The 15,652-nt window shown below is 43.1% G+C and overlaps 1 protein-coding gene across 9 annotated transcripts in view; it reads left to right on the top strand.

The window, feature by feature from the left end:
- GARNL3 (GTPase activating Rap/RanGAP domain like 3) overlaps positions 1–15,652 on the top strand; it is a 117,364-nt gene that overhangs the window by 66,982 nt on the left and 34,730 nt on the right. For all 9 annotated transcript variants that reach the window (XM_059715787.1, XM_059715786.1, XM_059715790.1 and 6 more), the window contains 6 exons: positions 1,632–1,695; positions 2,452–2,478; positions 2,841–2,916; positions 4,100–4,198; positions 8,836–8,939; positions 12,761–12,869. In XM_059715787.1, coding sequence (XP_059571770.1) covers positions 1,632–1,695; positions 2,452–2,478; positions 2,841–2,916; positions 4,100–4,198; positions 8,836–8,939; positions 12,761–12,869 — 479 coding nt within the window. The remainder of the gene's footprint in view (positions 1–1,631; positions 1,696–2,451; positions 2,479–2,840; positions 2,917–4,099; positions 4,199–8,835; positions 8,940–12,760; positions 12,870–15,652) is intronic.

A 15,652-nucleotide genomic window follows, 5' to 3' on the forward strand; every position in this document is an offset into this window, starting at 1 on the left:
TGCCCAGGCAGGGGGTCGGACTTGAAGATCTACAAGGTCCCTTCCGACCCGACTTCTATGATTCTGTGACCTTCATGGCTACAACAAGACTTCACCATTATCAGAAAACCAAACAGTCTCTGGGATATCACCTGGCATTTGGGGACTTTTTTCTGCACTTACCAACTTTCTGAAAGTTGAATCTCCATTTAGGGATTTAAATCAGTTGCAAGCTCTACAAAAATCACCCTGCATCTTTTAATAGGCTTAACCATCTTAATGTATGCGTCTCCTACCCACATTCCCAGCCTGTCACCTAGTTACCTGCGATGCACTAGTTAATAGTGTTACTGTTTAGAATATATATTTTATCTGAATTAACACCTTGGCAGTTCATGTCTTTCAGAGCTGCTATATTGTTTCAGGTTCTCTGCAAACGTTACTACATTAAGTATACTTGCCATTTTAAAGTTTTGTTTTGTTTTTGTTTTGTCATGGCCACAATAGCTAGAGCAATGATTCTCAACTAGGGTGTCATGGAATCCTTTTAAAGATGTCTTGCAATAATAGCAGTGTTAGCTGTGCAAACAGCTACACGATTCACAAGATGAAGCCAGAGAGTTCAATATGGTGTCAAAAATATTTTTTTTGCAACAGATTAATTGCTGTTATTTTTCTATAGTCAAGAAGTGAGCAAAAGCTAAGAGTTGGTATTTTCAAAGGGGTGCTTTGAGTTGGAAAAGGTGGAGAAGTACTGAACTACAAAGTAACTTAAAAAAAAATAGGAACTGATGAGGTTCTAAAAAACACAAGTGAAGTCTTTCTGTGCCCTATGTTTTCTATTCCTCCCAACTAGTTCATTTTGCCTTGACAGGGCTTCATCCCATGTGTATTGAAATGCTTTTTGGTTGGGTAAATTAAAACTAGAAATGATGTATAAAATTGCATAGAGAGGTATTGATAACAACATAACTTTTATATTTTTCTGTTTTGAGGTTTCTTCTGTTTCATTGATAGTATAGCTTACTATTTTTATCTTTTCCTATATTTTTTTGGTTTTATTTTGAACTTTCCAAATGCTATTTTACCAAAAATATGCATTATTATGCTGCCTTAAAAGGATCAGTGTGGTAACATTTAGCCTAGAACTTTACCTGCAAACAAAATAAGGTTTAAATTTGTGACAGTACAATACCTTACTAGTATCTTTCTCTAAAGGTAAGGCCACCCAAATCTGTTCTGGAAAAGGGATAAGTATCTATGATAAAATGACATACTTTTGGTATGTATCACCCAGAAGTCCTTGGTGGTCTAGTAGTTACAATTTGGTGCTCTTTCTGCTGCAGCCTAGGTTTGATCTTTAGTCAGGAAAAAACTTGTGCTAGTTAAGTGGCTTCCTTATGGAGTCTTTAGCATCACCACCATGAGACGTTTTTAAAGAGTAGAGTAGAAAATGATCTGTTAGAAATTGTTTAGGTATACTTTATCATGCCTGTATCAGATGTCCCTTGGAAGTCCTTCCATCCCTGTTTTCTGTGGTTCCACAAAGATAATGATTTGTTTAATTCCTTGTGCAAAGGAGCACATCGTTAATGGCCTAGTATTGAAAATATCTCTGCCCTTCTACAAAAATTATTTCTGTTGTGTTTCAGTGCCATGAGCCTTGACAAATTTGAAAAAAGCCCTAGAGAAATTCTTCACCCTGAGATACAAAAGGTAAGTGAGAGCTCATATTTTCCTTTGATACTTTGGACTATAAATTATTTAGAACAGGGCTGTCCAGCTAGTAGCCCATGGGCTGCATGTGGCCCACAAAGGATTAGTTTCTGGCCCCTGGCTTGGCTCCCTCCACCTCTGGCTGCTGCAGTAGCAGCCACAGGCTCCAGGCTCCCGCTCCCTCTGGCTTCTACTTCCTGCCTCACCCCAGGGGTGGGGCAGAGCAGTCTGGCACAGCTTACAGTCCCAGAGAAGCCTGTTGTGTGGGAACATGGGTGTGGCTTAGGAAACTGAAGGTCGGGCTGGGGTACCTGGGCCCACCCGTGCAGTGCAGTGGGGGGCAGAGAAGTGCCCACATGTGCAATGTAATGTTGGGGGAGGGAGAAGTGCCCACACGAGCAGTGAGGGAAGGAGGGGAGTCCCAGTGTGCCTGCTGCAATGCAGGAAGGCCAGGGGCCTGTGCTGGTTTGGCCTCCACCCACAGCAAGTGGCCCCTGTTGTGTGCCATGTGGCCCCCAGCCGCTAAAGTTGGATGGCCTTGGTTTAGAAGAAAAAATAAGCCATTAAACATGCACTCTACTAGCCGGTACTCCGTTGCAGTAGTTCATGATGTGTTTGTTCTGTGGTATTGCAAAGTTTCTGTATGGCATGAACTGCACTTGTCCTGAAAAAAATAGTTTTAAATTTAAAGGTAGTGAAAATAAAGCAGTTATACCTTTGTAGATCATAATGCTAAACATGCTGTTCTCTTTACAGGATCTACTGGTTCTAGAAGAGCAAGAGGTAAATACAGACTGATTGCTTTGAGCTCACAAAACCCACTTAGTGGAAATTATCTTTGTATTTGTTTACAATGACTTAGAAAGATCAGTTATTTCATGCACAAAGTACAGTAGTATGAAGTACTTTGGGCATAAAACTGAGGATTTTTGTAAGTACCCTTGTGCATGTTGAAGTGCAGAGTAGAATCTTGATGTGCAGTTTGGATAAATGAGGAGAGTAAAGTACAAATCTGAGTAGTGGTGTAGCACAGATTTATTCTTCTGCAAGGAAGAACTATATACAAATCTTTAGTGGAAAAATCATAAAGATTTGTTTTTTAATATTCTCTGTGTTGCACATTGTCTCTCTTTCCCCCCTCTCAGGGCTCTGTAAATTTTAAGTTTGGAGTTCTTTATGCAAAAGATGGGCAGCTTACGGATGATGAAATGTTCAGCAATGGTGAGTCTGCATTTTTTTCATTTTTATTCAGATAACTGAATATTTTGGTTTGCCAACTTGGAAATACAATAGGAGCACACTTATATATTGAACATGGAGGAGCCAGAAAAGAGGTGGTCATTAGCGCTATGCTCATGGTAGGTTTGCTTGGTATTGCAGTAGCCTGCAGAATTAAACCACTGTAAGGATGAGCTGGTGTTTATGTGAAATGTGCCTTACTACTCCCACATCTTAAAATAGTGGCAAAAATGTCTGACACTTTCAGTTATCTTGGCACAAAAACACATTTCTGATATTGCAAATGTACTTTATTTACAATAAGCTCTGAAGATATTTGTAAATTACTTTGGTTCAGTAGAACAGTTGCTAGATCCAATTTTCAGAGCTTGAGATGGTTACTGAATAGTTTTATAACAAATAACTCTAATTTCTGAAACTTATTTTTTTTAAGTATTTCTGTACATTTTTATATTCATCACTTGCCAGGCTTTTGGGTGTTGCTTTCATTATATTTTTATGAGGCCTATATGTTTATATTAAATTTTAAGTTGAAAAATATTGTGTTTTGTAAGATTGAAATTTTGACCAGATTCTGGTCTCAGTGCTGTTTTCATTTATTGTTTATAATTTGTATTCTTAAGTACACAAGCCAAATTGTAAACAAAACCTCCATAAGTTTTCAAAGATTTAAAGATGTGGCTATTGGGAACCAAAAGGTTGCTTGCATTTCCCATTTTATCATCCGATTTGCAAGTGTGTGCATCATGATGGCTATCTTTATCCCATCTTGCTCTAGAATTACCAAGTGGGGAGTGTTGTTTAACAAGGCTGAAAATGTTGCTTTTCTATAGCTACCCACTTGGATGACATGAAGAAAAATGTAGGGAACCAGAGTTTTAATTCATGGCCATACTCAGGGGGGTATTACTCTACTTTGGGGCCAGTGCCTTAAATGCAACTGAGTTGTAGGGAGAGAAACTGAGGCTCTGGTCATGGTAAATCAGGACATGCAAGTGTTCCCAATGTAATGACTTCAGATCAGATGGTCACATGACTGATATTGCATGCCAGAGCATGCCCAGGGGTTAGACCCAGTGTCCTGTATTGTGGACAATCTGCAGTTGTAGCTGTCTCACCAATTAAGTTTTTAGTTCCTCTAACACTTTTTTTCTTTCACCTGTAGAAACTGGAAGTGAAAGTTTTCAAAGATTTTTGAGTCTCATGGGTGACACAATTACACTGAAGGGCTGGACAGGCTACAGAGGAGGGTTGGACACCAAAAGTAAGATTTCAGACTCTGTGGATGGTTGCATTTTAAATGTATTGTTACTTTATTCAAATGCTAAAGAAAAAAATTGGTAAGAAGTGATAGCAATAGACTTAGGACTGGACTCATTGTAGGGAGAAGGCTTTGTGTTTTCTCTGTGTTGAAAGGAGTTAAAAATCCTCAGTGAAGTATGTACAGAAACCATAGAGCTCCTCAGCAGCAACCAAACATCCACATGGGCATGTAAAATGATGCCTAAGACCAGAAGGAGCTATTAAAGTATGGACTAAATTTTTCAGATTGGTCACGGGACTGGCATGTGTATATCATGTAGAACAGAGGTGGGCAAAATATGGCCTGTGGGCTGGTTTTGGCCCACCAGGCCATTCTGTCTGGCCCCTGGGGCCCCTAAATTTTGTTTTTAATGAATATTTATCTGCCTCTGACTGCCTGTCAAAGATGACAGGAGCCAGCAGCAGTAGGGCTCAGGAGGAGCTTGGTGGCAGGACCCAATAGCAGCAAGGCCTACCGGCCTTGCCCCATCCCCAGCCAGAAGCTTCTGCCTTAGCAGAGGCTTTTGGCCTGGGACCCTGGGGCTGTTCCCTGGCTCCCTCATCCTGAGAGGGAAATTCAGGTAAGAATGGCATGAGGACATGGAGGATCACCTACGCAACAAGAGCCAGCTGGGCCCAGTTGGCACCATATGTTTCCCAGCTGGCAGCTGTGTGGTACTCCTGCTGCATCGTATGGTCCCAACCCTGCAGCTGGAACCGCGTGGTGCCAGAGCTGTGGCCGGGGGGGAGTGGTGGTGGTGGTGGGCAGGGAAAGAAGGAAAGCGGCAGGGGAAAGGCAGCAGGGGCAGGTGTGGGGGCTGTGAGGGGTGGAGAAGTGGCAGTGGGTGGGAGTGTGGGGCCCTGGGAGTCGGGGCCAGTGGCAGGGTTGGCTCCTGCTGCGTTTTGCAGTTTTGGCATTGCAGCCAGGCAGAGGTGACCTAAGCAGGGTGCAGGGCCCGGGGCAAATCTGCCCATGCAGGGACCCACCCCTCTCTGATTCCAGACTTGAAGAGGCTGCTGCCATCGGTGGCATCAGGGGGGCGGGGGGGGAACAGCGAGTGGCTGGATGTGGAGCCGCCGCTCTGCCCAGGTCCACACTGCTGCTGGTCCGCCCAGCTCCATGGGGCCTGGGACAGTTGTCCCGATTCGCACCCCACCAGGGATGGCCCAGCAGCCAGGAACAGCATGCTGCCGGGAGGTGCCCAGCTGTGCTGTGTTGCTTGGTTCCTGGCTGCAACGCTGGGATCACAGAATGCAGTAGGAGCCAGCCCAGGCCTGCAGTTCCCAGCTTGCTTTTGCTGCTGCCTCTACCGCAGCGTGCCTGCAGCTCCCACACTTGCAGTGGGGGAAACCCCACACTGGAGCCTGCTGCCTTCCCTGCCTCCTGCTGCACAGGTCCCCAGACTGCCCAGAGTAGAGGGAGTCCTGTCCCCTGCTTCCCTGTGGAGTCCAGCACAGGGCTTCGCCTGTGGGAGTGCGGGAGCTGCAGGTGCGTGACACAGAGCCCCCATGATAGAGGCAGCCAGACAGGCTGAGATTCTCACCCCTGTGCGTAGCACTGCCTGGAGCCCGCATCCTGCTGGGCGCCAGTGCCTGCGCTGGCCATGAGCTCCCTGAGCCCCCCTACCTGCTGCTGCTGCTGGCAGCAGAGGCTGTGTGCCATGTTGGGGAATGTGGGGGAGTTCCCCACACCCCACAAATCTCACACACCCACACCCTGCCCTCACATCCCCCACTGACATATTTACACACCCTATGCCTCCACACACACCCCACCATATACCCTGACACACAATATAAAAGAGTGAGACTTTATTTTTGAGTTACTGTGCAATCCCTTCTATATACAGTACACAAATTATGCCAGATACTTTTTGTAATAAAATTAAAATATGTTATAGTATGTGTTTGACGTCTAGTGTATGATTTGTGTTTTTTTTCTGGTTCTAACATGGCAAACCCCCTCCCATTTCTGGGGGGGCAAGGGGAGGGACTTCTGGTGGCAAAGGTATGGGGTTAGTGGGGCAGACTTCTGGTCCCAATATGGCGACGAGGGGGTTGGGCAACTGTCAAGAGGCGGGACTACCCATGCAGCCCTTAACAGCTCTCCAAAATTTGTTAAGCAGCCCTCCAGCCAAAATAATTGCCCGCCCCTGGTGTAGAAGGTAGAGTAGATTTGCACCTATAGACTAAATTAGTCGTTTCCATCTCTCTCTGTCTATCATTATAGATTGATACATTTAGTTATATCTCTAATATATGTAGCATAAAGTTTTGGGCAGCTGGAGCTTACTTCATCAGATGCTGTGAAAGGGTGCACTGAGCAGCATATAGAATGGAGATTTCATTGCTGACCTCAGCATTGTTGTTCTTAGGCAGCAAAACTTTAAAAACTGACCTGAAAGGGAAATTGCAGGACAAGGAATCGCCAGACTAGATGGCGTGAAATCTGGTTTAAACAGGGATTACAGATCTGTAGCCTCAGGTTCAGGGTTTATATAGCTGTAAGAACCTTACCTAGAAACTCTTTTGTAGTCAGTTTCCACAGCTATACTCTCTACTTCAATTTTTTCTTGCTTCCTGCTATGTTCTTCTGAATCCCTTAGTTTACTGCTGTTTTGTCTGCTTTTTCACTCTCAACTTAGAGCTCTTTTTCATTCTGTCTTGTCTACTTGAAATACTCCCCTTTGCCTGCCAAGAAAACTACCTTTCCTTCTAATCCACCTCCACCAGCAGTCCCTTTCCTCTTACCTTTCCTTAGATCTCTCTCCCCCAAATTACTGCAGAGTGATTTGACTTGGTCTATTTCCATTTTAAGATCTTCAGGGATGGAATATTTGGTAATCTTTATAGAATATGGTATACATTTTTATGATAATTAAAAAATAAGTTTTAAATATTTTTGTTTCTTTGTTTCTTTCTCTCTGTATTCAGACCCTTTGTTTTTTCCCCTACACCTGAATTGGAAGCAGCACTGTTCTTGTTCTTACACTCCCATGGCTGCTATTTTATACTTCCTTAAAAGTTCCTTCAATACTGTTCTTCTACCGTGTTGGGGGCGGGGGTGGCAAGCGTGGACAAGCATCTTAATATGACACCACACTGCCTTTAATAAGGAAATAATGCATTAGACTTTTGTCCTCCAGCATGGGTATAGCATGCGTTCCTATCCCAATATGTCACTATACCTCCTCATGCTGTCTGGAATAGGGGTCAGCAACCCCCAAAACACATGCCAGAGCATGGCACATGAGGCATTTTGCTAGGCGTGCCACAGCCAACCTGGGCTCTGGGCAGCTGCCACTGGCTATGGAGCCTGGGCTGCTTGGAGCAGGCGGCTGAGAGGCTGCAAGCTGCTGCACCAAGCTCTGTGGCTGCTGGACGCGTGACTTGGGGCAGACGGTGGGAGAGGGGCTGGGGTTGCGCGTCCCCAGGCCCTTTCCTGGCTGTGTGCCCCAAGGTGCAAGTGCAGCCACTACTGCCATGGAGCCCAGCTGGGGTTCTGGAACCCACTGCGGCCACTTGAAGTCTCCTGGCTACCTGCCACAGCTGACCTGGGCTCTGGGCAGCTGCAGCAGACAGTAGGGAGGCTGCAAACAGCTGCACTGGGGTCTGGAGCCCCGTCACCAGCTCCGTAGCAGTGGCAGGTGCACATGCAACTCGGGGCGTGTGGTGGGGAAGGGGCTGGGGCAGCACAATCCTGGCTCCTCCCCTGCTTTCTGCCTGAAGGTGCACGTGTACCCGCTGCCAGCATTGAGGAACGGTCCCCCTGCTGCTTCCCTGCTGTCTGTCTGTGGCACGCCAAGTCAAGGCGTGGGTCACGGTTGGGGTGGGTCATGGTTGGGGCCAAAAATGTTGCCAACCCCTTGTCTAGAATTTGAAGTATTTCTACGATAAAAGCTTAATCCTTTTTAGGGTTGTTGGTTGTGCCTAAAGAAGTGTTGGTTGTGCCCGAAAGCTTGCAAAGAACAATTTTTCCAACTATTTGGTCTGTCTAATAAAAGATATCACATCTCCCCAAAGAACCTTGTCTGCCTATCATCCTTTTTAGGTCTTGCAAATCTGTGTTGTTTCCTCCTGGACTGTGTCTTTCCTATTGTGAACAAGGCCCATGTTTTATGTTATGGTAATAGAATCCAGGTTGATAACAGATTTGCACACTCTAAAAAGATTCAGATTTAGCTGCCATATTTTTTTACATTCACCATGCCCCCAAATTAGATGCACTGATTGTTTTTTTTTGAAAGGCAGAATGAAGAAAAAAAGTTCTTTCTTTGAAAATACTGGTAAGTACAGTAGTATTTTTCCGGTTGAAATATTCTGTAAGGGTAAGTCGACTGGACCTGCTAGCAGGCATATTCATTTTGATAAAGCTCTACTTTTGATAGTTTGCCTTTATGTACAATTTAAGTTATTTAGTATGGGGAAAAACATAAATGACTTCAACCTATTTTGAAAAAAGACAATAAACTAGTGAGAGAGGGTGAATTGGAAAAGGAACTGATCTGAGGATGTTCAGTAATAGGATCGAAAATTCCTTTTCCCCTTTGGCTGCCAGTATTGCATAAGTCAGCTGAGAGTACTTCTTTTTTATTGCAGATGATACAACAGGAATATGCTCTGTCTACACAGTGTACCAAGGGCATGAGATTATGTTTCATGTTTCAACAATGTTACCATATTCTAAGGAGAACAAGCAGCAAGTATGCAATTTTCATATTGATTTTTCTTAGTGAACCACAACACCACAGACTTTTTTTTTTTTAGTATTCTTTTTTCTTTTGGTTTCTCAGTGATACTTGTTTTTGAAATGTAAGATTAAAATCTCTTCATGATTCAGGCAACCACACTTATGCCTGATGCACAACAGTTATTTTATGTTATTGTTATCATGGCACTGGATTACATTATATGGCTCCTAGTACAAGATACAATGGCACATTGAATAAAAAAAACCTGGTTAAAAATTCATGTCACTTTTATACACAGCACACATATAAGTTATAGGATATACTGCCCCAATGTCTTTCAAGTCAAGAGCTTTATAGAGTTAAAAATGTGACCTTTAAATAAATAGCATTCTGTTTATATTAGCTGGAATAAGAGTGTGTGTGTGTATGTACTGGATTGATTTTAGAGTATAACCTAGTCTCTAGGTTATATAATTTGTGAACAATTTGCCTGAACAGTTGGATTAATCATAACTGTCTGTAGAATATATTGCATCTTCTTTTGAAGCATCTGTCTAACACACAATACAGAATTACATAGACTTTTTATCTGAGTCTTTGTTGTTCTTAGCAGGAATGTTTCTCCAAGTTAGAAAAATATGCACAGAAGGCGAAAGTGCACTTGAAGTTGCAGCTAACAAGGGATATGAAGGGTAACAAGAAGGGTTTCTACAAGTATGTCAGCAACAAGAGGAAGATCAGGGAAAGTGTGGGTCCCTTACTGAATGGGGGTTTGGGGCCAGGGGAAACCTAGTGACAGAGGATGTGGAAAAGGCTGAAGTACTTACTGCCTTTTTTACCTTAGTTTTCATGGGCAAGGTCAGCTCCCAGACTACTGCACCAGGCAGCACAGTTTGGGGAGGAGGTAAGTAGCCAACAGTGGTGAAAGAACAGATTAGGGACTATTTAGAAAAGCTGGGCATAAACAAGTCCATGGGACTGGATGGGATGCACCTGAGGGTGCTGAAGGAGATGGCCCATGTAATTACAGAGCTGCTGGCCATTATTTTTGAAAACTCATGGTGATAGGGAGAGGTCCTGGATGACTGGAAAAGGGCAAATATAGTGCCCATTTTTAAGAAAGTGAAGAATGAGGATTGGGGGAACTACAGACCGGTCAGCCTCAGCTCAGTTCACGGAAAGATGATGTAGCAGGTCCTGAAGGAATCCATTTCTAAGGACTTGGGGGAGAAGAAGGTGATTAGTAACAGTTAGCATGGATTCACTTAAGGCAAGTCATGCCTGACAAACCTGATTACTTTCTATGGTGAGATGGCTGGCTTTGTGGATGTTGGGAGAGCAGTGGACACGATAGCAAGACTTTTGATATGGTCTCCCACAACTTCCTGGCAAACAATCTAAGGAAGTGCGGGTTGGATGAATGGATTGCAAGATGGATGGAAAACTGGCTGGATCATCAGGTTCAAACAATAGCAATCAATGGCTTGATGCGTACCTGGCAGCCAGTATCAAGTGGAGTGCCCCACGGGTCAGTCCTGGGGCCTCTCATGTTCAATATCTTCATCAAGGACCTGGCGGATGGGATGGAGTGCACCCTCAGCAAGTTTGTAGATGATAGCAAGCTGGGGAGAGTAGTAAATGGACTGAGGGGTAGGGCTAGGATTCAGAGAGACCTCAACAAATTGGAGGATTGACCCAAAATAAATGTCATGAGGTTCAACAAGGGCAAGTGCAAAGTCCTGCACTTAGGATGGAACAGTCTCATTCATGAGTACAGGCTGGGGACTGACTAGCTAAGCAACAGCTCTGCAGAAAAGGACCTGGGGGTGACAGTGGACAATAAACTGAATATGAGCCAACAGTGTGTCCTTGTTGTGGTGAAGGCTAATGGCATCCTGGGCTGCATGAGTGACACGACATCTGGAGTCCTGTATCTGGTTTTGAGCCCCCCACTACGGAAAGGATGTGGACAAATTGGAGAGAGTCCAGCAGAGGGCAACAAAAATGGTTTGGGGCTTGGGGCACATGACTTCTGAGGGGAGGCTGAGGGAACTGGGTTTATTTAATCTGCAGACTACTCAAAAGAGGTTGTAGAATCTCCATCCCCAGATGTTTTAAGACCTGGCTAGACAAGGCCTTGGCTGGGATGATCTAGCTGGGGATGGTCCTGCTTTGAGCAGGGGGTTGGATTAGATGACCTTTTGAGGACCCTTTCAACCTTGATTTTCTATGATTGTATGACTGCCAAATAAGAATGGTTACACTTACGTGGCATGTTTCATCTGAAGGTTCCAAAGCGCTTTGCAATGAACAAAGCTCGATTCAAGAGCTGTTTATGATGCCCAGTTGGCTAATGTCAGAAGCCAGTATTATTTATTTTCATTTTTAGTGACATAAAAAAAATCAACCGCCTGCCTTGGATATCTCTTGATATATTTGAAAACAGCAGTGTGCTAAGAACTAACCTAAGAAGGCTTTAACTTGAATTCCTGTCTTGCCACAGATAACTGTCCTCTTCTACCACCAGCTCCTGTTTCTGTTAATGAGACTACAGTTTGAGCACCTCATATGACCACAAAGTAATATGATATAGGGAGAAAGAATCTACAGAGCAGACTGTTTTTAATGGTTGAGGTTAGAATTTAGAACTAGTATCTTGAAAACCACCTGCAAACCAAGAACCATTAGTGTAGATCAGAGAGCACTAGTGTCATATACTTCCAGTAAGAAACCTTCCTGCAGTGCAAGACTGAGCATTTATGGAGCTCTTGCGCACTAGGCAAATCTGCATATGAACAGCTCCATACAGGCAATGCACTTCTGATGCCTAGAATGGCTGCTGGAGGCTGTGCTACCTTCCTGGGTGCACACAGGACAGGCGGAGCCCATCCCTCAGCATTGCTGCTTAGCCAAAAGCTAAAGGTTTAGCTGTCAGATTGAAACTTCATTAGCAGCTGTGACGGGGGCAATTGCTGAGCAGCAAGGGAGGGGCTAGTGGTGCTGACCAGTAGCCTCTGTCCCTGCTGCCTATGGCCAGTATTCAACAATGGCTTTGGAAAAATCGTTTTTGTTTTTTCATTGTGCTGTCTCCAGACAAGCTGCATGACTTACCTGGGGAGCAGGATGTGAGAACATGCAGTAACTAATCTTTGTAAAGCAAGATCTGAATTGGGTTGCAGCATCTCTTGTGGCTCAGTCTGAAGTTCAGCAGTGACTGCTTAAGTTTAGATGCATGGTCCTGCAATTCAAGATAATGAAATCTCGTTTTGTTTAGACTTATCGTAATGCTCTATGAAGTAATTGAGCACACGTATATTCCATGTATTTGGATGTATGTCATGATTTCTTGTCCTTACAAATGGAATTGAAAATTATTCTAAAATGTAAAAAAGCTCCCGGTGCTCTGAAATTACTTCATTGTTTCCATAGATGATATATTCACCAGCCAGTAAGCCAGTGCCTATAGCCAACTTGTGTGAATATTAATGATTGTTATATTTACATATATGAACATATTGATAGTACAGGTAAGTTATAATTATTGCTGCATATTCTTTCTTTTGTAGATGTGTAATAATTCCTACCTCATGTAAATCCTGTGCATTTCTCCGGTGTTGGAGTTTTCATTTTATTTTTGACTCAGTTAAAAAAAGGAAAGGAACAGAATGGTGTATTTTTATAAAAGGTTCCTCCGTGGACTTCAGTTTGCAGCCAACTCTCATTATAGAAAAAAAACCCATAATCTTTATCAGTTTCTCTGTGAATCATCGTTCTTTTGCTGTATTGTTAAAGCTTAGGTTTGCATTCTAGTGATGGTGTCTTTCCTTTTTCAGGTAGAAAGGAAGCGGCATATTGGAAATGACATTGTCACTATTGTGTTCCAGGAAGGGGATGAATCTTCTTCAGCATTTAAACCATCCATGATTCGCTCTCACTTTACACGTATCTTTTTTCCTTCTGTTTTTTGTATTTTTACATGACTACAGCTCAGGTACAAGCCGCCTTTGGCTCTGTTATGGATTGCAGAGCTCAGCCACCAGTGGGGGGCTGCACTTTGTTGATCCCATCCCCTCTGCAGCAAGGGTAAGCACAGACACGGCGGAACAGCAGGCTGTGCAGCAGAGGGGATTGCTGAAGAAGGGATGGGTGCAGCGGTACAGCAAGGATTTAGCTTGCAGACTAGTTTGCCGACCCCCAGTGTGTGCCATTTACAGACTTTACAAACTGTTTTAAAGGAGGACTTCCCCACCAACCTTTACAGATCTCTTGATTTTTATATTCCCAAGCTGACCTTGGAAAATTTTTCCAGAACCACTGAAGAGTTCTGTAGTTTGAATACAGATGGTTTAAAATGTTTCATATTTGATGGTTTCAAGTTGTACAAATGGTTTTGTATGTGTCACTGGGGATTTCTTCAGACAGATTCACCAAGAAAATTCTATTAGTATCTCATAAAATATTTGTTCATAAATTTTGATGTGAAAATAATTTGCAGTATCTGCTAAATGCTGTCCCATAATACCTAAAGATCAGCTGTTTGCTTTAATTGTGTATTCCATTCCATTGAAGTAAAACATGCAGAATTATCAGTGACATTTCTATGCCATGATATGGCGTTGTGGTTTATAGAAATGAATGCAAGGCAGGGAGTCAGGAATTCCAGTTCTGAGTCCTCATGTGGTTTATTGCTGTTATCTCTTACTGCTTGGTCCACTTGTTTGTTTCATCCATTTGTTATGGGGGATTTTTCTTTGGTTTTGTTTTGTTCTTTTAGATTTCTTTGTGTGAGGGAATCTCATTTATCGTAGGTCAGTAAGGTGTCTAGTGCAGAAGAGATCCTACTTTTTAGAGATCTTTAGATACTTCCATAATATAAACATTAATGATGCTGGCGTTGGGCAAGTCATTGCATGTTTCCAGGCCTCAGTTGCAACATTTGCACAGTGGGAATGCTGATTCTTGCTGCTTTGTCATTGGACAAGTTGGCTAACAAACATTGAAAACAGCATTTATCCCTTGTTTTGAGATACAGATCACACTTGTGTCTCAATGAGCAGGCTGATCTTGCACCAGAATCTACTATAGAATATGGACACGCCCCGGTGCTGAAGCTGCTAGTTCTTTTCTGACCGTGGGTAGTAATTGTGTTCCACCTCCTTACATACTGAAAACTTAACGTGCACCCTTCTTCTCATTATAGTGTTAGCAGAGGAGAGACAGATCTTACAACAGTACCTTTTAGAATGAGATAAATAGGTTCTGGAATGTATTAGCGTACTACTCACCCTAATAAGCTGAGTCTGAACATATGTGATTACATCACAGCAAGGTACCTCCTCATGCAATGTGGGATTTATTTCCCTGTTGGCATAACTCCCCAAAGAGAGATGGGAGTCTTGCTTACTCCATGAAGGTGTCCTAAATTACATTGTCTCTCAAAAAATGTTCTTGGGTTGGTCTAAAATTCTGTGGGCCCCTCCTTTCCAGTCCATATCTGGCACTTCCCTCCAAAGTCACTTGACTTGGCTGTTTTTGCCTTCAGGGAATGTGTTGAAGTTAGGACCCTGTGTCTACAGCTCTTTGTTATCATATGGGATTTGATTTAATACTCATGAAAAACTTGTTAAAAAGATTCCTTCGTATGATATTAACGTGGTCCTGGCTGACCTGCTGAAAGCTGTTGAGCCAGTTGATGTTAGTTAGGTCAGAATTTTTACAGGGAAAGGTGTTTTCCTAACGGAAGCAACTTCAACTGTCAGGGTTGGAGCATGATCCTGATATTTTGCTGAGCAACTGCATCTACCTTACTACCTTCTCTTAGGATCAAGGCCTAGGTTCTGATCTGTATTATACTTAATTCTTTCAAGGTAAGTTGAAGCTACAGATATGCCCTACGTTATTTTCCAGAAGTGGTGCTAGTGTTTCACATGGCTCATTGTCTTGTTCCTATTTCCACTAAGTAAAGTGAAAAATGCAGTTATGTAGGTGTGTAGCTTCACTATTGGTAGCAATTTGGGTTCTATAGTGTATGCAGGGTTAAATGATCCTATACTTAGCAGGGCTAGGAGAGACAGAGGTAAAATACTTTAGTCCTGTCTTTATGACAGACTCCAGAAGCTGCTATAGAAGCTTTCCACAGGTCCTGATTGTCTTAGCTTTGGCAAATTCCAGAGTCTCATGGTTGGAAAAAAAAGGCCCCTTCTTTTTATTTAGAGTTTCCTTAAGCCCCTAGAGTTGCATCAGATTTATTTCCCTTGCCACCGTTTATAGTTTAGAAGGACTGAGCAATGCAAAGGTTCTTTCAGCTTGAAGAAACTTCTTGTAGTAGTAAGACTTGCAGGAAAGCTACACAGTGCTCTGTGGGCATGTGTTTAGAACTCACCCCATGTCATGAGTCAACACTGGTGGTAGATCATACTGCAGTTTTGGTACTTTATCTTGTTATCCAACTTGGACCTATGTTAATAAGCTTGGGCCAGAAGAATGTCAGGAAAGCTGTGTTTGTTAGGGAAATGTTACGTTGAAACATTTTTTTTTTAAATCAATCACCTGTGTGGTCACTGTGGGCAAGGAAAGTTTTTCTTCATCATTAAACCCAAGCATGATTAGCTAACATGATTATGAGTGTAACTTGTCTTTGTCTCTGCTGACGAGAGTGCTGTGGTGATTGTTGTATTAGTTAGCTTGATTGCCAAAAATAGTGTTTAAATGCAATACATTTTCCC

Source organism: Alligator mississippiensis, chromosome 12 (assembly GCF_030867095.1).
Source record: "Alligator mississippiensis isolate rAllMis1 chromosome 12, rAllMis1, whole genome shotgun sequence".
In the NCBI taxonomy this organism is placed as follows: domain Eukaryota; kingdom Metazoa; phylum Chordata; order Crocodylia; family Alligatoridae; genus Alligator; species Alligator mississippiensis.